This window comes from Drosophila miranda, chromosome XR, assembly GCF_003369915.1.
Source record: "Drosophila miranda strain MSH22 chromosome XR, D.miranda_PacBio2.1, whole genome shotgun sequence".
In the NCBI taxonomy this organism is placed as follows: domain Eukaryota; kingdom Metazoa; phylum Arthropoda; class Insecta; order Diptera; family Drosophilidae; genus Drosophila; species Drosophila miranda.
Window position 1 is genome coordinate 24,691,605 of NC_046674.1, and position 24,954 is coordinate 24,716,558.

At 45.6% G+C, this 24,954-nt stretch overlaps 4 protein-coding genes across 6 annotated transcripts; 2 read left to right on the forward strand and 2 right to left on the reverse strand.

Annotated features, from left to right (window-relative positions):
* The first annotated feature begins 86 nt into the window (after positions 1–86).
* LOC108153059 (zinc transporter ZIP10) lies at positions 87–5,844 on the forward strand. Its single transcript, XM_017282831.2, has 4 exons — positions 87–369; positions 2,299–2,590; positions 4,214–4,525; positions 4,598–5,844. Exons 1-4 carry the CDS (start codon positions 229–231, stop codon positions 5,578–5,580), a joined length of 1,728 nt encoding a protein of 575 aa, XP_017138320.1. The 5' UTR covers positions 87–228; the 3' UTR covers positions 5,581–5,844.
* A 5-nt stretch (positions 5,845–5,849) lies between these two features.
* LOC108153060 (39S ribosomal protein L39, mitochondrial) lies at positions 5,850–7,346 on the reverse strand. Of its 2 annotated transcripts, none has more exons than XM_017282832.2 (5): positions 7,233–7,346; positions 6,717–7,041; positions 6,560–6,660; positions 6,060–6,502; positions 5,850–6,003 (listed from the first exon to the last, which is right to left on the reverse strand). In XM_017282832.2, the coding sequence occupies exons 1-5, from the start codon at positions 7,306–7,308 to the stop codon at positions 5,944–5,946; spliced, it is 1,005 nt and encodes a 334-aa protein (XP_017138321.1). In that variant the 5' UTR covers positions 7,309–7,346; the 3' UTR covers positions 5,850–5,943. The 2 variants fall into 2 exon arrangements, with proteins under 2 accessions (XP_017138321.1, XP_033242385.1); XM_033386494.1 differs by lacking the exon at positions 7,233–7,346 and adding an exon at positions 7,096–7,217.
* Positions 7,347–8,218: 872 nt separating this feature from the next.
* Positions 8,219–9,353, forward strand: LOC108152960 (proteasome subunit beta type-7). The gene is made up of 3 exons (XM_017282661.2): positions 8,219–8,389; positions 8,448–8,627; positions 8,690–9,353. Exons 1-3 carry the CDS (start codon positions 8,328–8,330, stop codon positions 9,264–9,266), a joined length of 819 nt encoding a protein of 272 aa, XP_017138150.1. The 5' UTR covers positions 8,219–8,327; the 3' UTR covers positions 9,267–9,353.
* Positions 9,344–22,139, reverse strand: LOC108152959 (reversion-inducing cysteine-rich protein with Kazal motifs). Of its 2 annotated transcripts, none has more exons than XM_017282660.2 (8): positions 21,992–22,139; positions 19,763–20,340; positions 16,821–16,876; positions 14,252–14,366; positions 13,966–14,171; positions 12,220–12,361; positions 10,571–12,145; positions 9,344–10,507 (listed from the first exon to the last, which is right to left on the reverse strand). In XM_017282660.2, exons 2-8 carry the CDS (start codon positions 20,103–20,105, stop codon positions 9,702–9,704), a joined length of 3,243 nt encoding a protein of 1,080 aa, XP_017138149.1. In that variant the 5' UTR covers positions 20,106–20,340; positions 21,992–22,139; the 3' UTR covers positions 9,344–9,701. The 2 variants fall into 2 exon arrangements, with proteins under 2 accessions (XP_017138149.1, XP_017138148.1); XM_017282659.2 differs by having other exon boundaries at positions 19,763–20,376.
* Between the last annotated feature and the right edge of the window lie 2,815 nt (positions 22,140–24,954).

Sequence of the window (24,954 nt, forward strand, 5' to 3'; positions counted from 1 at the left end):
GAGAGAGAGAGAGAGAGAGATGGAGATGGAGCGAGCGAGAAGCACGTTCCTTTCCGTTGTATAAAAGCGTTGCGTAGGCGATACCGTCATTTCAAAAAGACCGTTGAGCGGGATAGACAGTCGTCGAAACGGAACGCACGCGTGAGTCCCGTGAAATGTCGATCGGCCCCCAGTAGGGTTCAACTCAACGTTCAATAAAGTTTACCACACAAGTGTTCAGTTATTGATATGGCCCCAAAGCCCCTGCTAATCGTGCGCCTCCTGTGCCTCGGGGCACTCCTGGGTACGGCGCACACCTCGCTGGAGTACAACCGCTACCTGGAGCAGATATTCCAAAAGTACGGCGATGGCGGGACAATCAACTTTGAGGTAACAACAACACCAATCCATCGAACTAGCCTTGTAAACGTAAAACCACACACCAAGAGGGCGGGGGGAAATATGAGCCCAGGTAAACAGAGCTGGACACGGACTCTGCCGCTTTTGGCTTTCGGCTTTGGCTAATGTTATGGCAAAAAATTAGTAAGTCTTTGTGGACCGGTCGGTCATCATGCACCAATGAGCAGCTAAACCAAAAAACGGGCACACGGTGACACTGGGCAGGGAAGGGCAGGTGAGGGATGGGATGGGGAGGGGAGGGGAAATAATAAATTAGAGTAAGTCAAATATTTGCGGGTTGTGAAAGTGAGAAAAATTTATGTGTGTTGCTGTGCCGTGGCTCTGTCCGAAGACAGACGCTGGACGATTCTGTTCTTGCCAAACAAATCAACAAACAAAACACTCTCAACAGTTATAATCGCTTCTCTGCATGAAACCTGCAATCTTTATGGACGCACAACACTATCACAATTACGAGTCGCCTGCCTCTCTCTTATGGAACTCATGACAGAAACGTAGAGACTTTATTGCGGGCATTATCATAAATTTAATCAAAATCCAGACACAAACACACATTGTGATATACACTCCCGCCGAGACTTGAGCATCCAGCATGGACGTCGCACGTACCCCTGCTCCTCCTCGTACGCCCACACTCTATCCAAAACAAGATTAAAAGATTATTCCGATAAGAGCTAGTCTCCTAATGAGCGATGATAGCCAAACAGCTGACGAAACCCGTCCAAAGACCTAAGCCAAGTCCCTGTCCCTAGCCCGATCCTATGGAAATTTCGCAATGCGTTGGCGTTATGCTTATGGACTCCATAGTTATAGAGGCAATAGGTCCCCGGCAATTGGCATTACTCATGCGTAGCGCTACGCAATACGTTTTGTCCATTTAAATGTCAGGTTACTAAAATGCTTCTACGCACTCGGCATACTAACAGAGACGGGGACCCCCCGCACTCCGCCCACTGACCATTTGAGAGGAGAGAGGTGTAGAGGAGCGGGTATTCTATTATCATTCCAAAATCCCAATTTCAATTGCATATTATGCCAAGTACTTGGCACACAAACAATTTTGCTGAATGAAAGTAAAAATAAGCTAGACGATGGATTGTTTGAGAGGCACGGGTACGGGTACGGGTACGGGTACGGGTACGGGCAGGGGTACAGGCACAGGCACGGGTACGGGTACGGGTAGGGGAGCCTCGTAACTTCATGTGTTCCATAATAAACAACAGACAGGTTCATTTGTTTGGTTTTTTAAGCGCTTTTATTGTACCAGCGCGTGTTTGGCTATTTTTTTATACGATACGATACGATCCTCATCTTCCAAAAGGAATCTCTCTCTCTGTCTCTCTTTGTAGCTAACTGCTTATTAAGTGCCTGATAGAACCGACAGACAGGCTACAGGGCACACGCCCCATTCCCGGCGACAGACAGCTGTCAAGGCAATTAGATACTATGAATATATATTCCCCTCACAGCCCAGGCCCACTTTCGCGACAGCAAAAATGCGGCAGCAAAACCAACAAAAGTAACAATAGACCTCTAATTAATTCCGATGTAAATATAATTGCTTGGCACGGTGACAACTAAATCAAGTAATTATCTGCGATAATACTCGTAAATTCGAACCAAAACTCATGGCAAAAGTATCCCCCTCCTCCGTATAGTAAGTGGGAGTATAGTTTGGGAGTTTTGTGAGAAATGAAAGATGATTCACTTAATTGCGATCTTGGGAAAGTAGACTAGGTTTCGATCTACATACGAGTATGCAAATATCTGTAAAGGGAAACTGTGGCATCATTGTGTGGATCATGAATTAACTAAGATGGATAAACAGCTGACATCTGCTGTTTGGCCTTGCTTAAATTGAATTCATTAATAAATTCTTGTTAAATATTATCCCTACAGGGTCTCGAGCATTTAATGTACAGCTTGAATCTGGGCCAGATCGAGTTCGACCCCTCGCACACCATTGCTGAGCACCGACCGCAGGGCTACTCGAATGAGACTAAAGCCAGCACAAACGGGACCTACTTTGGCAAGCAGATCAGCACTAATGCCAGCACCGACGAGGATGTTCTGGATGTGCAGATATCACCAGATATCAGCAAGACCTCAAAGCACTCAGAGTCGGGGCCTGCGGTTCCAGAGTTCCTGGAAATACACGACCCCAAGCATCGGCATCCGCGGGAGAGCAGCGGTGAGTAGTAGTAGTCCAGTCTTTATCTTTATGGATCTGGATTATCACACAACCCGCCTGGGTTTTTAGCCCGAGTACTCGTGTTTGCACTCCATAGATACTCGTACGGGCAGATCAAGTAAAGACAGAAGAGCCATAAACAATAAACAGTAGGATGGAAATTCTGACAATAATTCTAGAATACCCAAGAGCACACAATGATCAGACATATGTACATACATGCACACACGAGTATGTACACTTAAACGACAATAATGACCAGAGGTATTACCTGAGAGACAGTTCTAATTAAGTCGTAGAGAAATTCTTAAGCCTCAATATCAATAGAATGAACGAGGCCCGACTCTACCCGTACATATCCATATATCAATTGGCCAGTTTCCAAATGCTAGTCAGGGCGGGGCGGGGCGGGGCGGGGCAGGGCCAGGGGCAGCGGCATCTATGTACTCGTAATAAATTCAATTATGCTGCTATCCATCTCATTTGGATGAGAGGAAGTTCCGTCTGTAAGTGCGACCTTGCCGCATAAATTATCTGAAAACGCACGTCTATCTCTCTCTCCCCTTTTGGGCAGTGAAATGCAATCGCGAGTCGCGAATCAACAGGTATACAAAAAATCCTTGTCGGGCGATGATAGCGATGATAGCACGATAAACGACCCCTTTATGGATGCGGAAACACAATCATGCGCATCAACAAAGAGGAACTAGCCCAAACCGTTGCTTTACGGCTGTTGATGTTTTCGTTACTGGAACCGAGATTTACCGTTAATTGTAATGCACACAATCATTAAAACGATTCTCCCCATAAACAGTTAGCACTAAACAGTCGGGACAATTCATGTAGTGAAATGTTCCCACATGCGAATCGGGTGTCAATTGACTGTGTGATTGACTGAACAAAAGGAGCCGGCAGAGCCACGTCTGAGTGCACTTTCGACAGCTTATTTTTATAGCCGGTACCCACTCGAAGAGTTTGGGGATATATGTACATAATTGTTTTGTGGTCGATGTGGATGCGTTTCATACCCCATAAAAAGTATATAATATAAATATAAATAGCCCTTTCTGTCTGTCCGTCTAGATCTCAGATATATGGATCATTTTCAATTCGGAACAATATTAAAGCCATAATGAACAAATCTATTTGCCGTAGCTACGAGCTACGAACCACGCGCCTACTCGCTTTCTCTCTCTCTCTCTCACTCTTACTCGTGCAGTGTGCGCCCTCTGGCAGAGGGAAGCGAGATACCAACACAGCTGGTGTTTTTGTGACAAAGATGAGAGAGGGACAGATATAGCGGATAAATGGAAACATGAAATATTTTAAATTCGAATAAAATCGGTCATTAGGTGGATAGGCACTCTCTATGTTTTTCCCATCTTTCAGGACAAGTTCAAGAATAATTGAGAGAGATCGCGGTCTGAGTTGTCCGTTCGTCCCTTCTGGGAACAGCGGTACCAATAGACAGAGAAAGAGAGAGGGAGAATGCGGCAGTCATCGGGTCTGATACCAATTCTGGCGGTTGCTTATAACTACGATTTACCAGCTAGTGTAAATACTTATTAGTAATACATATATGAATTTAACAAAACAATATTCCACTCTCTCTTTAATGTCCAGTGGAGGGCAGACCTTGGCCTGCTGCCGCCTGTTTGTCACCGAAGCTTTTGCTATCCCTCATTGTGGACCACAATGACCTGCACAATAACAGTATTTACCGCAAGCTGATCAAGAAGGACTCCACCGTTCCGACGGAGACCACACACAACTCTGATGAGGAGTACAACAACTTCATCAACTCGGTACGGATCACCCCGAGAGCATTCATGAAGCTATGTCCAGCTCTGTTGGCCCAAATCGACGGCGGAGTGTGTGCACAGCCAGCTCCACGACTGCACATTATGCAGGATAAGAACCAGAGGATTTGGGATGGTAGGTGAACTCTCGGCTGTCACATGGCTGTCCCACAAGCGGATCATGGGCTAACCATTTCCCCACTTTCAGCTTGGATATATGCCAGCATTTGTATGTTTGTGCTCTCTGCATGCGGTCTGCTTGGCATTCTCCTAGTGCCTTTGATGAAAACAGCAGCTTATCAGGAGGTTCTCAAGTTTCTGGTGTCCATAGCCGTGGGCACACTGGCCGGAGATGCGCTGATGCACTTGCTGCCTCATGCTCTCTTCAAAGAGGAGAAGCACGAGCAGGCCCTAGGCGCAGATGGTGCTTCCATCGATGGCGTACACAACCACAGCAGTGAGCCTGCCCTGCTGTGTGGCTGTTCCTTCCTTGCCGCCCTGTTCATGTACATTCTGGAGAACGTACTTCCACTGCTGAAGGGTGACAAGCAGAGCCACGGGCACAGCCATGGACACGGGCACAGTCATGGCCACTCGCATGGCCAGCAGTTGGAGAAGGCGGCCCCAGAGACACCACGTGAGCTGAATGTGATGCTGCAGGAAACGAAGCTGGACGCAAAGTCACCAGAGCGACCACTCACCCCTGTGGCGTTCATGGTCATCATTGGCGACGGGCTGCACAATCTCACCGATGGCATGGCCATTGGAGCCGCCTTTGCCAGTGATCCGGTAACTGGACTGGCCACAGCATTCGCCGTCCTATGCCACGAGCTGCCGCACGAGCTGGGCGACTTTGCACTCCTTCTGCAGACGGGCGTCTCCATGAGGCGAGCCATTTACATGAACCTGGTTAGCTCGGTTCTGAGCTTTGTTGGCATGGCTGTCGGTCTGTTCATTGCCGGCATTGGAGATGGGATGACGCAGTGGATCTATGCAGCCACCGCCGGATCCTTCCTGTACATTGCCTTTGCCGATCTGGTGCCCACAATGAGTGTGGCCCACAATCCAGAGATGGCGAAGGATCCAAAGGGTATTATGATCCAGATACTCGGCATATTCCTGGGCGGACTGATCATGTTGATCATTGCCCTGAACGAACACGACCTGGAGGGACTGTTCAAGAGCTTCTAGACATTCCAGAAGACTAGTTCACAATCTCAAGCTGGCCACTGAGGAAATGCATCTGTTAATTTTGTAGATAGTAGATACATTAAGCATCTTTGAAATCTCCACTTGAGTGGGAGTGATCCTCTTCCCCAAGCATACCTTTTATGTAGCTTTTTAAGCCAATTACCAAATGTAAATGACTGTCGTCAGAGCAAATAGCTTAAGGATATTTTAGGCTAGTTTTAAGACGGAAAGTAAATGGAAAACGATATCCACAGTGATGATAAAGGTTCTGTTGTTGTTGTTCCGTTTTTATAACGAATAAGGCGCTCTTTAATGATTTACCTGTTAACACTTATTGAATAGCTTTATCTGTGAAAGAACTGTTTAAGATAACTGCATTTGTTGGTGCTCCTCAAAGGGTTCATGGGGCAAGCGAGCGGGGTTCTGCAAAGATCTAATGTGAGCAAGGGGACCGACGATTCTAGTTATTGAAATCTCACCAGCTTCTGTGATCGCTCCTCCAGCAAGCCATACGCAACGTGATTCAACTTAAAGCCACAAGGCAGGGCCACGCCTTGGATGCGATAGAAGGCTCCTGCTGGCCCTTCATCGGCCACCTTGTGAGCTGCCGCGACGGTGCACTTGCCCAGGAAGTGAGTGGAGGCCACCATGGGCCCACGTGAGATGTCAATGTGTTCCCCCAGGCGGTACAGAGTCACACGACCATTACTCTGTTGCGCAATACTGGGCAATTGTTCGCTTTTGTATTTAGAATCCTTGAACATCTCCTGGGCGAGCTCTTGCTGAACGTCCAAGCGCTCGATGCGCAAATCCTGGGCCGCCAGTTTGATCATTTCGGCCGAGATGGCACGCATTTCCGACTTCGTTGGCTGCCAGCTTTGGGTCTCTAGCACAATATCGTGGACAAAGCTACCCGACTTGACTGTGATAGAGATTCGTTAGATGAAAGATCGTCAGAATCGTTAGAAATTGCATTTACTGTTTGGTCCCGGGAAGCTGTGCAATTGGAGTTTTGCTTCCGCCTTAAATACACGTGTCAAAGCAGCGCCCAACATGAAGCTGCATGTACGCCAGAAAGCTCTGCAAGAAAGGAATCGGGATGAGCATCGTTTAACTTTATTGCGTCATATGCTTACTTGTTGACCACATGCGGTTCGGAGATATTGAAGTTAAGCAGCTGCAAGGTGCAAGACTCCTGCAGCGGCCTGTGCATATCCCACGGAACACTGCCATCGATCAGGGCCAGAGCCGAGCGTCTGCAATGTCCCTCACTCAAGTGCTGGGCACAGTTGAATGGCGTGGAAATGTGATTGTTCATCACCAGAGTCACATCTTCGGGCAGACCCAAATATCGAACCTCAATCTTGTCAATTCGCCCAATGGCTTCCCGTTGCCGGCGTTGCTCCTGTGTAAACAGTTCATTCCGAGAGGGGATCGATGCTGAACCAGCGGAGAAGTTGGCTGCAAATAAATTTGTATTTTATTCACCAAAACTACACGTCTAAATTAAAAAACCCTGGCTTTTTTCCGCAAGGTGTAGCATGTCACCACTGAGGCTAAAACCGCCTAGTTCAACGTGAGCGTCCGACACATGTGACATACACTGGTATTCCTTTTAATCAATAAAAGTGCCAATATTTCACCTTTCTTACCTTTTGTTCTATACTGTTGGAGCTGCCTTAGGGCACACCAGCTTATTTTATGTAATTTTGTGGCCGACATCGTCATTTTATCGTAATAGGGTGCACTCCAGTGTGACCGCGAATTTATCGTTATAATATAACGTCCGACCCTCAAAAATATACTAAAATATACCGTTTAATTTTAAAAATATATCATAAATATACTGACGAGTTCAAGCTCTATTATACATAATCCTCCTTTTTGATATGCCGTGCAATATAAGTAACTTTAACCACTTGCTTTTATTGGATCTTGTCTGAAAAAAGGTTTTAGTGAAATAAGTCAAACAAAAAAAGGCTTTAGCGAAATGGGTCACACAAAAAAACGAAAGAGGATGGTCGTTCATATTGTTCAATTTTTATATTCCGTTGAATAATTCTGGCTAACTACAAGGGTTTTAGTTTGCCCACCTAATTTTAGGCCGTTGATGAATAATTTTTCTTTAAGATTGGCTAGTTTTTAGTCCTTGCTTTTATTGTATTTTGGCTAAAACAAGGCTTACATAAAATGGTTAAACAAAAAAAAAACAGTCGCAATGTTGCTGGTATTTGAAGACATCGACTGGATACGAGTGGTGCGGGCCAAATACACATTTTTTGAATGTGAACGACAAGGATTTAAATGTTGTCAACCGGGCCATTACCGATTCAATATCGCAATATGGTGCACAATTGTGATGGCACAGTCGGCATAAGGCTGTCAAAAATATATATATCGATTTATCGATAGGTACCAATCATATTCATGAATAAGTCTAAAACATATCAATTTGAGAAAAGGTCCTTATTAATTACGTTTTATATTCATATCTTCATGTAAAATTAACGAAATAGGGTATACAAAGGTATACACGCGCATCATGTCCTCACATCTTGAATTCGTCAGTATATTTTTGGTATATTTTTAAAATGAGGCAGTATATTTTGGTATATTTCTGAGGGTCGGACGGTATATTTAATCGTCCGCGGTCACACTGCCGAGTAAGATTTTTGTTTGTCATTCCGCTGAGCGAAAAAATAGGAAACCTTTTCTCAATAACGGTGATATATAAATAAAAAAACGCAATGGATTTGGATTTGGCACGCAACCTTCCACACGCTGGCTTCAACTTTGACAATTGCAAGCGGTGAGTTCAAGAAATATCCTCCGGCGTTTCTGCAATGACAAGTCTTCTTCTTGCACAGCAATGCTACACTTCTGAGTGGGGGCTTCAAGCCGCCGACCACAACTAAAACGGGCACCACCATTGTGGGCATCATTTACAAAGATGGTGTTGTCCTGGGAGCCGACACGCGCGCCACCGAGGGCCCCATTGTATCTGACAAGAACTGCGCCAAGATCCATTATCTGGCCAAGAATATATAGTAAGTGGATAGCTTGTGCTGAGTTTAACAAGCAAGCGCTTTAACAAACGACTGCATTTCAGCTGTTGTGGTGCCGGAACTGCAGCCGACACCGAAAGGACCACCGATATCATTTCGTCCCAGTTGGAGCTACACCGCCTCAGCACCGAGCGCAATGTGCGCGTAGTGGCCGCTAACACCATGCTCAAGCAAATGCTTTTCCGTTACCAGGGTCACATTAGCGCTGCCCTGGTGCTGGGCGGCGTCGACAAAACTGGACCCCACATCTATTGCATTCATCCTCATGGCAGCTCCGACAAGCTGCCCTATGCCACCATGGGGTCCGGCAGCCTAGCAGCCATGTCTGTATTCGAGAGCCGCTGGAAGCCCGACATGTCCGAGAAGGAAGCCAAGCTGCTCGTACGCGATGCAATCGCTGCCGGTATTTTCAACGATTTGGGCTCGGGCTCGAACGTTGATTTGTGCGTGATACGCAAGGACGGCGTGGAATATCTCCGCAACTACGAGCTGGCCAATAAGAAAGGTGAGCGTCAGTTGGACTACCGCTTCGATATTGGCGCCACACGCGTTCTCCACTCTACCATCTCGGATATGAACATCACTGAACGTATCGAGGTGGTGCCCATGGAGACGTCCTAGGGGAGTTATTAGTTATCCTTACTTTCGCATACATTTTCTATAACTGTGGAGTGGTACAATAAAAAGAGGAGCAACGCTTCAATTTGATTCGCTCTTTTATAGGCGGTGTCTGGGGGCATCCATAAGTGATTTTTTTATTGGACTAGCTGTGCTCATAGACAGACGCTGCTTTGGTCGATAACGAATGCAAAAAAATACAAAAAATTATACGTAGCTTCTATCCAGAAATGATCAATGGGACCTTTTGCTTAAAGATTAATTAATGGAGCTAATATCACATGATACAGAGGGTCAATTCCTAACAGTTGAAGGCACATTCCATCTCCTCGAACTAATTGATTAATTGGCACCAAGAATTCACTTGATTGTTCACACCTTACGCTTGCCACACGGCTACACGCCCTTTCTAAAGCTAATAGAACAAAAAAGCTAAAGCTATCCTACAACTAAGCTACGACCTAAAAACAAAATTAGGGGCATTAACCATAGGGTCCTAGAACCATACAAATTCGCCGCATTTGGTGTGGGTTCCAGCAGATGCGACACAGTCAGACAGGACAGGGCCAGGTTGGTGGTGATCCTTGGGGACTGGGCATTTATCAGCGACGATATCTTTTCGGCTTCGCGCGCACACGCCTCCAGTTGGAGCCGAGTTGGTCGCTTGATGCTGCTGCTTGGCACCAGAGCCACAAATATGCCCACTTCCATGGTGAGGAATCCCGTCAGCTGGCACTCGCTAACCTGCACCAGCCCATCGAGCTGCTGGAGCACCCCATGCAGGGTGAGCAATGTGCTGCTCTGAGCTCTCAGCCCATACATGGCTCGATCGAACTGCTTCCGGGAGTAGATAATCCTGAAGGCTCCGCCCGCACAAAGTGGACAGCATGCTCCGGGCGGCACAATCAATCGACAGTTTTTGGACACTGGAGCCGGGCACTGGACTGTACGACATCGTCTGCCCATTTCGCTGGCCAGCAAACCCACCTCCCGGCAGCGACCCACGTAGTCGGTCAGCACATACTCGGCCCGGGCTGCGTAAATGCTCCGATAGGTCACCCCATTGATGCCACAGACGGGTGAGGGCGACGGTGCCGATCGACTCGACTGGCAGGCCGACCAATAGGCCACCTGGCCACTGGGATTGTCGCGCAGCAGAGCGCAGGCATTAGGGTGAGTGCGTCCCTGGGTGTCACACACCTCGCCCTGATGGTAGGACGAGCAGTTCGAGGCGGTGGCATTCACTGTAAAGGGAAAAGGAGAATTAGTCCGGACTTAGGCGCAAACTGAATCTGACTTGAGCTTACCACAGACATACTGCTGGCAGGGCCGCTGCATGCTGGCCAGGCACACCTTCCGCTTGTCCAGGCACTGGGTTCCCTGGGGACAGCTGTTGGGAGCCGCCGCCTGACAAGCATTACGGGCATTGCATGCCCCGTACACATAGTTTCCCTCCGGCATGTGGCACTTGGCGACGCACGCCGAGGGATAGGTGTTCCCATTCGAGCCGCACACGGGCACATAATGCGCCGCACAATTGCACGGAAGGCTGGTGAAGCTGGAGTCCGTGAAGCCGGGCAGGCGACACTGTTTCTTGGTGCACGTGATCTCGCCGGCGAAGCAGCTGCAGAGATTGCACTCCAGGTAGAAGGATGAGCCATGCCGGAAGCTTCGCCCCCCGGGTAGAGTGCAGTGGGCGTGGCTGTAGCTGGGCAGCGGCTGGCACTGCTCTAGGTGGCCCTGAAGCCCGCAGCTGCAGACAATGTGCTCGGCGGTCAGTAGCTGACCCACATCGGACTTGGTGTGCATACTGCTCTTGCTGAGGCGGACGTACGCCCCAAAGGGCACAATCAGGCTGGAGGCCTGGCCCAGACTGCAGCCGGGAATGCAGGCGTAGCCCTGGATGCCCCTCCTCTGCAGGACACACACCTCACTGGCGTTGCACGGCTTTTTGGAGCAGGGCGAGGTCAGTCCATAGTGTCCAACCGCGTCCTGGGGCTCTGCACTGCCTTTCTTCAGATACGACCGTAGCGAAATGCACGGCAGCGGTTCCTCATCCTCCTCCGCTGAGGATTGCGGTTGGAGTCGCGAGCAAATGGCCTGAGGTCGCTTCTGTTGGCGTGTCCAGTCTAGGCACTCCTCAAGCAGCTCGTTGCAGTCCTCGCTGCAGATGCCGTTGAAGAGTCCCATCCTGGTGCAGGGCTGCAATTGCAGGGCGCACACCAGAGCCTGCCACTTGTCCGGGGCACAGCGGGTAGTGTTCTTGATGAAAAGCTCCTGGCCGAGAACCCGAACAAAGCCGCGCTGCTGCAGCATCAGGAAATCCTCCCTGGCCGCTGCATCGTGGGCTGGGGTGCAGCTGCGGAAGAGCTCCGTCGGGCGATTGTTAAAGTTCGAACAGAAGCTAAGGCCATCGCAGCCCTGCTCGCACGGGGCATCCACGCTCTCTACGCAGCGACGCAGCTCCCGCTCGTCGGGCTGCTCCAGGCACTCGCTGTCGAAGCTGGCCCGTGTCTCCCACCAGTCGCTGGTGAAGATCTGCGTGCACAGGCGCCGGCACCTGTGGCTGCTGGCCTGCTCGCAGCACTGCCGCTTGGCTGCATCCATGCCCAGGTGGTTTGGCCCCCCCACTGCCTCAGCTGCCTTGCCCCCCAGTCGTCGCTGCGACTGAAATCCTCCACCAGCTGGAACATACAGCTTTCGAGTCACCGTCAGAAAGCACTGCCAGAAGGGCAAGTGTGGCAGTGGCGTGCCACAGCCAGCCGCCTCCAGTCGCGTGAAAATCACCTCGCTGCGCTCTATTTGGGTCACATTCTGATGGAGCAGGTTCCGACAGGTGTGGCGACAGTGCTCCTTGTTGCTGTACTCACAGCACGGCAGATCTGTGGGGGATTTTCGAAGGATGAACTCCTTATCGGTGTCGTCGGGATAGCTGGGATAACTGGATTGTTCTTACATTGTTCGGCGTTGGCCAACGGCGCCATGTCCGTGTGGTTGTGAATGCACTGTACCACATCCAAGTTGCGATCCCCGCACGAGGAGTCAATGTCCACATGATCCTGGCTGGCATTGGAGGGCTCAAAGACGGCCCGGCAGGCCTGGAAAGAAAAGCGAGTACTTGTGATTATAGAACACAACCCACACCAGGAAGGGAATATGCTTCAGATCTGGATTTACTTTCTTTACAAATTACACAGATGGCAGAGCGCTTTTTTGCTATCGATATCGGCATTAACGCAATAACGCAGAATAGGCGGCGTTTATATTTGCAAAAGCAGGCTATTGCGTTATAAGAAGGCTGATTTGTATATTTTATGACACGAGGAAGGCAACCAAACTATGTAAAACGACTGGAAAATGGAAAAAAGAAAGCCCATCTTCACACCATGAAAACCATCGATGTGCTCTTCCCATATATCCAGAAGTGTCTTTATGGCCACAGTGGTCCACAAAAATATCCTATCAAATGAAACGATTGGTCTAAACTTAAAAATCTAAAGTACTTGTTTTAAGGATAATATGCATATTTTTTTTTTTCCTCACGCATAATTTTTTCGCGCCAAAATTGTACTTTTAAATCAGCCTTTTTTTGTGGCTTGGTTCTTTTAACGATTTTAACAAAGACAAATCTAAGATACCCCTTAGCAAACTCTAATGTCATAGGACTATTAACCAAAGACAATATCTATTCTAAGATGAATAAGCCCATACATTTCAATGGTCATATGCAGAGGTTTGTGGAATCGAAGATATACGCCCCGAAGAGTACGCACAGAACCTGCAAGTACGTAAATGTATGAAGACTTTTTCCATGAAAATTTTAATTTTTTTTCCTAAAAACTTTAGTATAAATCTTATTTTTTTAATTTTTTTCGGAAATAATGATAACTGTAAGTGTCCTAAATAATGGCATACCAACTTTTTTAATTTTCATTGCGAAACCCCGAAATATTGGAAAATTGTTGCTGTATGTTGACTTTTTTCCTTGACTGTACATGTCGTCCGATTTCCGAGCCCATAAACATAGGCTTATGCAATTTATTCTTCTTCGAAAATAGTTTGGCGATTGTCTGTTTGTATAATAAAATAATTATATTCTGTGTGTTGTTGGCAAACCGTTTGCTGTGTTTGCACATAGATTCATCCATAATGATATCATACAAGGTGGTAGCGGGCCGCTCCCGCAATGCGCTCTCTTTTCGGGCCCTTTTTTGCACAGTACAACAGCAAACTTCGTTCTTCTCTCTCTCATAAGACATGGCGTCAAAGCGCTCTCCGTAGTGCTGAGCGTAACAAAACACCCGAAAGAGAGCTAGCGGAGAGTTGTACTTGAAAATCCTTTGCTTATTCACACTCCAAAAGCTGAATACTCTAATGATAGCTATTCAAATGTTTATGAATTATATCATATTATGTATTTTTACAAATTTAAATCAACTATTTTATATAAAAGATGTACAAAATAAGAGTTTTTGATATTAGGGGCAAGCGCGTTCAATAGGTGTCATAGTCTCTAAAAATTCTAAAATGAAGGGTATATTTCGAGAGTGCGCGGGAAAAACGCCTTTGCCTAAACTCTTTGAGTACCGAATATGTATAATAAATTTCATCATTGTAGTCATCAAATCATAGACAAGTTTGTAGATGGTCTGCTTGTACCAGATTTGGCAATGAAGGTGTGCTTTTACTACCAGAATCTCACCTGAAGGCACTCGGAGGTGCGCGCCTGGCCACAGCACCGATCGGCCGCATCCTGGCGCTCCAGACAGTCGTACAGCATCTGTTCATCGCTGCGCCTGCAGGTGTGGACCGGGGCTTGGTTCGCCGAGGCGCAGACATTGCGACAATGTTGTAGAACACCAAACTGGCAGCAACGCCTGCCCGACCAGTCGGCACCGCGGGTGACCGCTGCGGAGAGGAGAGTGGAGAGAGTCCAGCAAATGAGAATTGATTGTCCGAGTGGATTTCCTGCACATTACCCCGCTTACCCTCGAATGTTTGGTTGATGCAAGTCCAGAACTCCACCTGATGCAGTTGACAATACTTCCGCAGCTCCTCACGACCGTCGCCAGCGCCGCCCGTGGCAAACTCCACCAATGATAGCTGGAAAGGTATCCATGCACAAATGGTATTAGATACTCGTCGCCGATAAATACCCAATCTCAGGTTAGTCGAATCGAAGCCTAATCACCGGCTTGGCTCTCTCAGCCCGCAACCTGTTGGGTATCTGCTTCAAGTGCTCACTGTAGTCCCAGCGGGACCTTAATGAGGGGATATCAGGGGTTGCCGATGGGGACGGGAACGGGGAACGGGGAAGGGGACGGAGACCAAAACATGCAGGTTGCAGTTTTATTTTTTGGCGTATTATGTTACATTTCTGAATGCTGTTCTGTTCCTGACACCATCATAAATAACATTTTCTGCTTTACTTCTCTCTGCCTCTTTATCTCCCTCTTCCCCTCCTTTCTATCGATAAAGAAGAGGAGGCCCAGGAAACTTCAATAACACATTTTCAGGCCCAGGCCCAGGCCCAGGCCCAGGCTCGGCTCTCGGCTCGCGTATCTGCCGCAGTAATCTGAGTAAAGCGATGTCTATTCAAGATACTCGTACTTGGTCTCCCTTGTCCTCAGAACTTGTCTGGATATCTTCAGCGTGGTGGCATTCCTTCCCATAAATTCAAATTAACATAAGCAGGAGCGTAGTTACGATCGGGGACTATCTGCATTTGAAGTTCCTGCCAGCAGTTCCATAGGCACAAGTTTTATTTACCCCTTTAGACTACACCCCTGCGGAATACGCACATCCAGGGCTATTGCATTTCTGTTAATGAAGTGTCCATGGCCGTGTCACGCACTCCCACACTCAAGCAAGGACAGAGACTTGTTCACTTGTTCTGGCCAGGATGGCCTGCCCACCTTGCCAGCTCCATCAAGATAGACGCAGACACAGACCTTCCTGACAATTGTTCCCCTTGGGCCACAAAAAACCATTTTGTCAATAATAAAATGGGCGTAAATTTGCACTTATCGGCAGAAGAGAGGAGAGGAGATCTGATCTGATCTGATCTCCCATCTCGGCTCGACTTTTCACACGTTTTGCAACAGCTTGTTGTGTGTGTGGGGGGGGGGATTCGGATATCAATTGGGTCTCCTATTTCCCGACGCCCACTTGAAAGATCTCGTCTCTCTATAGTCTCTTCCATACAAAAAAAGCAATTCAAAAGTAAATGGGAAATACCCGCCTAGGCCACTGCCTGTGCCTGCCCAATGGGGGAACCAGTTTGCTTTGTCTTACTTCTGCATTATCCTGTTTTGTGGATGTCACTTTGTCAGTTTCAATTTGGGCAAAAGATTTAATGCCTTAATTTGCATTTCTAAGTGAAAATGGAAAATGGAAAACAAAAATGGAGAAACCCCGGCACGGCGCCCACTTTCAATTGAGAAAACTAATTGGTTTTGGGGGGAAAATTGTTATGATTACAAAGTTAAATGATGCCATTGATTTGATTGCGGGCTTTTGTCGGGGCTAGGAGCAGGCTACCGAGACACACGCAGACCCAGACCCAGACTCAGACACAGAGACCCGTTGGGGGGGCATGGAGTATTGGCTCACACAGACAACAAATTGATTTTTGCCCGGGCCCGGGCTCAAGTTTTATGAATGACTTTGAGTGGCAAACTGGTTGTTCTGGCTCTGGCTCTGGCTCTGGCTGTGGCTCTGGATCTGGCTCTTGTCTGGGCTTGGTCTTTGAGCTGCAATTACCTGTTTGCCAGTTTATGCTAATTAACAATGCAATTTGTGTGTGTGGATTTTGTCGAGCTCTACTATGGCCTGCGATGGTAGCCTGAATTTTCCTTTTTGGCACAAGGCTCTCATTCACCGAACACCAAACACCGAACAACGCACGGCGGATATGGCATTCAAAGTTCTTTTGAACAGTCGTTAAACCTGTCATAATAATTCTCGTCGACTGACTGAGCCACCATCACGCTTATGGAATTCTAAATTCATATTGTTTAGTATGCACCTCTCGCAGAAGCGGCCACAGAGAGCGAGAGAGAGAGGAGTGTGGAGTGTGGCACATACCAGGAAATGTGCCGAGCAGTAGTTTTCCCTCTTATCGGATGGTTCAATCTGAATCTGAACGGCTGTCCACTGTGCTCGTTCTTAGATCGCAAGTTACCTGGATGGCGTTTAATATTTATGACGGACATATCGTTTCCCTTTGGGTAGATTTTCCATTAGGTTTGGTTTGGCCAAGACCACGTTTGGCGCCGCAATGGGGTGTACAGAAAAACAGAATATAATCTGATATGCATATTTACAATATATGTTCATATATTCATAGTTTTCTTTTTCCTTTAAAAGTAATACAGCTTTATCTATATATCGATATCCCAATCTACGAATTAAGTCTGTACGATATGTATGTATGATGTGTACGGATATCCCGGACAACAAAACCAGAAACAGCATTCATAAGTATTTATGATATATGTATGTATGATTAACTTCGAGATACGAGCATCTTCCCGTCGCGATGCTTCCCATACTTACATTTTCGCAAGCTGTGCGACATGAGCCAAAGACCTGATTGCAACATGTGAAGATATCTGGAGGGGGCAAAAAGAGAGAGATATTAAAAAAGAGGGGCAGGAAAACAAGCAGTTAAGTAAGCAAAGTGCAGCATATCAAGGTTTAATGGCTTGGCTCACGCATTTTGACACCACTCAGTAAATTTAAATTTAAGTAAATGCCACAGAAAAGCAGCAAGAGCTCTGCTTGATGTGCGATTCCCGATGGCCACATGTGAATCTGTTGCCCGCAGACACTCGTACACATTTCCTTGAGCGAAAGTCTCACAACAACACTGCAATGGAGGGGTCTCTGGGACAGGGTGATTCTGCTTTTCCCTAATTAGGTGGATCGTATCCAGCTAATCTATGCTCTCCATGCACGGTGACTGATCACTTGTTAAGCACTTATTGCCTTTCTCTGCCCGTCTCCGCCTCCTCCTCTGCGGTTTATTTTGAGGATTGTTCATTGGCTGCTGAACTTTTCTTGGCAATACAAAGGTGGCGAATGGTGAATGGGCAGATATGGACAGCAGATATGGCAGCGTGACACAAGCGCTTAATGCGAGAGGAGCACGCACGCAGATACTCGACGATACTCGCAGATAAAAGCTGATCTGACCTAGCTTCTGATGATTTCTAATTACTTCCATTATATTTCCAGATTTCCCTACAGAATTGGGAGACTGTTCTGATAGCTCTTGCTTTATTAATTCATCGTGAGACTATCGAATGCTTGGTGATTGGGCCAAGTAAGGATGATCTGTTACAGATTCGCTATTTTAGAAGGCAAACATATCCCAAAAAAACAACATTATCAAGGTCTAATGATTGTGATAACCTGGGATCATGTGGGGCTCGCACTCTCGTTCTGATCTCGTTCTGATTCCTCCCATCCCTAGTTGTTACCGCTTGGCATACCCAACATGTGCGACACATGTCCCATGTCCCCGGAGCGAGTCGAGTGACAGTTGGCGTTGGCTGGCCGAAGGGCGGGTTCAAAGAGTTCTGTTGAGTGCGTGAAAAATTTCGTTTTTGTCACTTGGAGCAGGAACTGAACTGGTGGGGAAGGGGAAGGGCTGGGGAGGGGGCTACTGAACTTCAGAGAAGATCAAAAGCAATGCTCATTAATTAAGTGTGCAATTGCGAAGGGAGCACGAGGAGGCCTAGACGAGGAGGTGGAGAGGCGGAGGCGGAGGAGGCGAGAAAATGTTAAGATTTCCTCATCTCTTGCCTGAGAACTCACCTATTTTTGGCCCAGTCATTTCTTTTCGGCCCAGCAAAGCAAGCCGGAATATTCTCTTTTGGGTTTTCTGTGACTAATTTTAGCGGCAATTTACTTTGATGTCTGCCGAAATAAATTTGGCTGTGGGGACGGACCTATGAACATTGATTTGGGGAATCAAATGCAAATTTTCTGCTGGCCAACTGTGACAAATGTCTTGGAAAATGTCTTCTTGATTTGCCGGGCGGGCGTCTTGCCGTCTTTCCGTCTTGTCTCTTAATTCTTTTTTTGTTTGCACACATTTTATATAGTGTTTATTTATAAAACTGTTAATGTTTTCATTTATGTTTGGCTACTCTCCGAATAATGTGTCGTAGTGAGTAGTGAGTGCTATTTATACGATTTTAGTTGCAAAGTTGCGCAGTCTTCTGGCTCCGACTCTGCCTCGATTGTGGCCAATGATCTAAGTTGCCTGCCAACCCACCGCCAGGGGGGAACGGTGTATCTATAAATACAGAAGTCGTCTCAATAGCACTCGGTTTCCGAGAGTCTACAAGTCAAATGTCACAGCTGATTTGTCTTGGACAGAGTGCTTTGGCATTTTCTAGCAGTATTACCACTGATGGGCCGCATCAAAGGAGTGACCACCCATCCTGGGTGGTACTGGCTACGCACTCTCGTAGCTTATTGTTTTACGAGTATCTACAACTTTTTATGAGCGCCTCGATCGAATCCAAATAAACCATCAAAGTGAATTGCCTTCATTACTTGGTATTTGTATGCAAAGCATTTGAAATCGCACCGCACAGTCATTTCGGATGCAAGGCACAGCCCCATCACTGGCGGCGAAAGAATTTCCTTTTCGCAAAAGGCGACAATCGGCTCGGCCCCAAGTAGCGACGCGCATGCATGCACATATGAGCGGCCATTAAATTTCATTGGAAATCTAACACATTTATCATACGCTGACACCCACAGACAGCTCTCCCGAAGATACACACATATGTGTAGTATTTGCCATAATTCACTCCGGCTTGGAGTTAATGAAACAGCCAGGGCAGGATGGGGGCAGGATGGGGCAGCTCCAGAATCTGAAGTATCTGTTTGGCTTGGACGTGGACCGTATGCTGGCGCCATCAGACTCGCAGCTTGGCAGCAATTTATACAAATTTTGAGCACAGTTTCAATTTAGATATTCGTTCGTTCAAGCACGCACTCATGCCGATTCATGCTCGTACACAGATGCACAGATCCAGTAGTGCGAGTAGCATCATCATCATCATCACTTTCAATTAAAACATTTCGTTCGCGCTCAAAAGAAATTATTGCTGTTGATTAAGTGTCGGGCCTGCAGAGGATGTCGATGTCGATGTGGACATGGGCTGTGGGCTGTGGGCTGTGAGCTGTGGGGGGAGTGTGGTGTGTGGTGTGTGGTGCGGAGTGTGTGTTTCCATTTGCATGCAAATCAAAGTGGGAGGGGCAGTGTGTGCATTTATCTAGATAGATGACCATCCCTAAACGAGTATACGCTGGTTAGCATGAGAGTAGAACCCACTATGTACGTATATTTTAATCCCCAAACCCATTTGTCAATTCACACAATTTGCAGTCTGATTATAAGCGGCTGCTTTTGATCTGCCCCAAAAGGTCACTGGGCTGTGACTCAGGCCGGACTCAGAGCCCGCCGTGATAAGACTTACCATGTGCCTCTCCATCGCCATGGGCTCGCACTGAGTGCACGGCCACAGTCTCCGAGCTATCGAGTGCCTCGCTGGTGCCCGCATCCGCATCCGCATCCAGATCCAGCCAGTCGTAGTCTTCCGAGTCCGTGCTGGCCTTCTTTTTGGTGCTTCCGGTGGCCAGGAGCCTTTGCTGGTCGACTGAGGCGTTGCTCTTGTTGCGTCGCCGCACCTGCCGCTCTGAGGCGTGCGGGTGATCTTTCTTGGCGCTCTGGTTCTCCTCCAGCTGGCGCACGGCGCTGGCCAGACTGAGGGACAACAGGAGGAGGAGCGGCACCAGCCACTGCCAGCCACTCGGGCGCATCTTTATCGTTTTCGTTTTTTCTTCAGTTCACTGATTTATGTTGTTTTTTTATAAGTATTTTTCTTATTGTGGATTATGTAGAGTGCATTTTGTGCGCTGGCACCACTTCTGATAAGTCGATCAGTCGAAGAGAAATGAGTGTGTCCGTCCACCAATACATACATATGTACATATGTGTTTTTCTTGGCTCATCTACATGTCCGAATGGCATGGCATCCGTGCGATAAGAAAATTCCTATGCCCTCGTATTATCCAGGAGACAGCACAAGGACTTTAAGTTTAAATATATACACACATATGCGTTTTAATCTTTTGAAATGGCTTAGTTTTTTGACCTCCGCTGTTCACACACACACACATGCACATACTCGTTTAGACATGCCTGTATGTGTGCACAGTGGGGATCAGCTCTAGAGATAGTGAATCAAATACTCGTAAAAACGAAAAAATGAAAACCAAAACCGATTAAATTTAATGCTTTTTCCGCCACAAGGGACTCTATTGATTGGGAGTTCCAACTACAGATCGGCCGGAATATACATATAATTGCTAGTGTCTGTGCAAGTATTTTGAGCACGCCTTCGCCTCCGCCACCGCCACCGCCACTGCCACTTGTCCACACGCTGTCACACAGTAATTAAGCCAATTGACCTCGCCAGGCTCTGTCCGTCGGTCCGTCCGACAGTCCCTCCACCGTTTGGCCAAGTCTTTCAGCGGCAGCGACAACATTTTATTAAAAGTGAAAAATATAAATAAATAATATCAAAAGCAGTGGCAGTGGCAGTGGCAGAGGCAGAGGCGGCGGTTGACAAAGTGCCGCAAACGGAGGGGAACACTAATGATGGGACTCGGTCGGGGATACTTGAAGCCCTCTTGCCTCTCGCCTCGCGCCCCCGCCTCTCTGACACTCTTCTGTGTGCTTGTGTCAAAGCGCATAGCTAAGCAAGGAAGGAAGGTACGTACAGAGGCAGCGCCAGATGCAGAGACAGTAAGCGTAAGCGGGCACAGCTGCGGTCACGATAATAGCCACATCCAGCGTATATTTTAGCCGCTTAGTGGATCACTGGCATAGATTTGTGAGTTTTCTTAATAGTCCACAGAATGCGCGGATATGGTAAACTAAAGACTATTTTTATATTTTATCCAAGCAGAAAGTTTTGATTGAACTAATAACAAAATTGCGCAAGGATCATCAGAACACACAGCCAAGTCGGTTTCTGTTCATTGTCATCTGATTGGGTAATTGAAAGGAACGTGTTGGGAGGAGACTTGAAGCTTGCTTTAAAGTACTATTATTTTGGCCGCAACTGTAAGTAATAGTCTGAGGGTGGTGGGCGGGCTATCAGCGTTGAGCGGTAGCTCTGCTTTGATGTCTTTCTAATTGCATATTTTACAGAGCAAAGGAGTCGAGCGCACACTTACACACAGATGCACATCAAGAGAACAAGGGGGGCCGGCACACAGAGCAGTTATCCTGCGAAAGGAAAGTGGAGCTATTTGATGTGATGTGGAGTCTCAGTCAAGCCTCCCCCTCACACGTCCTCTCAGAGCCTCGCCGCAAAGACGTTGTCTGCTAAAGTGGACTAGGACCTAGGCACGTCACTCCCACCGCCAACGCTCTGTCGTCAGACGAAACACAAAAGCGGCGGCTTGTTCAAAAACTAGACAAATATTAACTCATATGCAGCTTGAGGTTGAGAGCCTCCTTTGTCGCTCCCAGCATGACAGTGTGTGATTCCGTTTTGATTGCAGTTTGAGCACAATGCATTTGCAGAACACCACAAATGGCGCTACTTTTGTTATCATCCAGAGGAATCATCCAAGGAGTCGAACAAGTGCACAAGTTTAATACCACAAATTATTATTTATTCACTGATTTTGTTTACCGAATTCACTGAGCCTTCGCTCGACTTATATCCACAGTAATTAGACTGGTCTGATCGTCACTAATTTGAAAAGTTTACATATATAAATTTTGTGTTTTTAAAAAAAAACGCCCGCCGCCTTCAGCTGCTTCCGCACGAGTCAACCGTTAAAATCAGAATCGAGTCCGGTGTGGCCACGGAATAATGGCTAAGAGAGACGGTCTGACCCTCAGAAATATACCGAAATATACCGTCACGTTTTCAAAGTATACCGTAAATATACCAATGAAAATCAGATTCCTCAATTTGTATATTCAGTCTAATGTTACTAGTTAACTAGGACCTTCAGTGCTAAATATATAATTTTATCCGATTGATGTACCAATTTTCTACAAGAGTGGTTAATTTTAAGGACTCCTTTTATTGGATTGCGTATTAAATAAGGTTTAAACAGAGAAGGTCAACAAAAATTTAACTTTATTTTACATGGAAACTACACGGTAATTACACACTTCCTACATGTAAAAAACAAATTTATGGAGTATAGACATTCGTATACCCTATTTCGTTTAATTAATGTTCGAATTCTGTTTTCCAAGTTACTTTGAAACTTAAATGACATGGTTTTTATATATTCAAGAATTTAATTAGATGCCTCTATATATATCTCGATCCTCATACATATTCTGGGTATTAGTAAACAGCAAAATTTCGTTGAGATAGCTTTAAAGTTTAGAAACTATTATTGCATATCTACAAACAATAAAAATCGGTAATTTATTGGAACTTGGATGACATACAAATGAGGAAATCATCAATCCCCTCTTGCCTATCATACCATGGAAGGAAGTTTATAAAATTTCCCCGCTGGGAAATTGCTGAGGAAAATTGAGGTATGGACAACAGGCAAATCGACACAAAATATGAAATACATGCCAGGTAACAAATTTTGTAAAATATTCACGTAGCGGACACGTAAAATGTATAATGCTGCGCAACTTTTCGAAATTTCCGAAAATGTTGCGAAGCGCCACTGTGCCATGTTGCTACAACACTACCACACAGTAAGTAGAGATGTGCAAGTTTCCACAAGGAAGACGTGCTAAAAGAATTTGTTGCGTACGCTCGCAGGTCTTCGACTCTGGTACTCTCGCGCCATGAAAACGTTTTGGATTTTCTGTTTTGTCTTGAGTGCACACGTATTTTCACGTATTTTGCGATTATAGGTATAAGGTCACAAAATAATAAATATTAAAATAATAAAATTGCACATTTATATGCATATTTTATACAGGTTTGTTTTAAATAATGTAAATATGCAAACGCCATCGCATGGTGGGGTCGCAGCCGAAAAGAAGTGGCAAAATTAATTTTCTTAGTGAGTGCCTTGGATAATTTGAATATATTGATCCGATTGCAAATTTTCCAAGGCTGTCCAATATGAAAACCTGGAGAAAATCTGAATTTTACTTTAGGAGATATGAGCTTAAAAAGTTAACCATTTTTTTAGTTAGCAGAAATTCACTTATCTTTTATTCACATTCTGCATCTTTCAAGTCGAACAAAAAGTAAATTATTTGATGTATTTATGTTTTCGTCTCTATTTTTAGATGTAGTTATTGTTAATATTTTTCAATAATATCAATAGGCCTGTTGGAAAAATTATAATTGTCAAACTATCAACAATTTGGTGTTTTTCAAATTTGATTTGATCGAAAAAAATACCCCACCGCAAGATATTTGTTGTATGTTTTAAATGTTCTTTAAATATTTTTGATCCTATGAATATAGGATATGTATCGCAACCTTGCAAAAAATACAGCCAAATAGTGCTGTAGAATTTAGAACACAATAATTTTAATTAATTTTGTAGTTTCTGTAATATCCATTTAAGCCAAAAATTAAATATAATAAATTAAATATAATAAAATTTACCATTCTGAAAAATTGATTGACAAAAAAAAAAAATTATTAAAATTGATCAACATTTTTCTTTCAACAAAGAACTTTGAGAATGTATTGTAAAGCTTCAAAGCATTGTAGCACCTTGCACTCATGCATACGTAATTTTGGAAAATGTTCCTTTCAAATGCTGTTTTTTTCATGAAGATGTTGTCATTAGTCCATCAGTTAAAAATTATTAATTATAATTTAGCTGAAAGCTGAAATGCCAAAGTCCTCACTGTGCGTCGTTTTTCGACTCTTTGGCTGCCATATTTTACACTGAATACGAAACTAACAATACAAATATTTTTTATTCGCTGTGGTCGCAAGCGGACTTCGAATTCTCAAAAATCAATCGGAAAGTCATTTTTAAAGGACGAGGAATCGAAAATAAAAGCAATGATGAAAATATGTGAGACAATTTGGTAAAACTAGGTGTTGCTTGATTGATTTCATAAAAAACGAGTTAATATAAGGGTAAACATAAAAACCGAACAAAAACTGATACAACCGAGAACGCTATTCGATCTATTTTGCGAGCCGCATCAAAATCGTACGAAAACTTCATATTCTCTTAGACTTTTAGAAAATTGAATTTTGAAGGGTCATAAGGGTTTTTTATACCCGATACTCAAAATATAGGAGTATAGGAGTATATTAGATTTTTAGGGAAAATGGATGTGTGCAACGCCCAGAAGGTATGTATATATATTCTTCATCAGCATCAATAGTTGAGTTGATTGAGCCCTTTCTGTCTGTCCGTACGTCTTGTTTGACGCCTAGTTCTTAGAGACTACAAGAGCTAAGAAAACGAAATTTTGTATGCAGACTTCAACTTTCCGCCCCCACAAAAGGCGAAATCTGTGGCATCCACAATTTCAAAGATACGAGAAAACCAAAAACGCAGAATAGACTGCGGTATCTAAACCAGATCGTATCATAATTATATCCAGAATGAAGAAGACAATTTCATTCTCTCTCGCTCTGTCTCTCTTTAACAAACACTTTTCATGTTCGCCTTGCCTATCGCTAAAAATAAG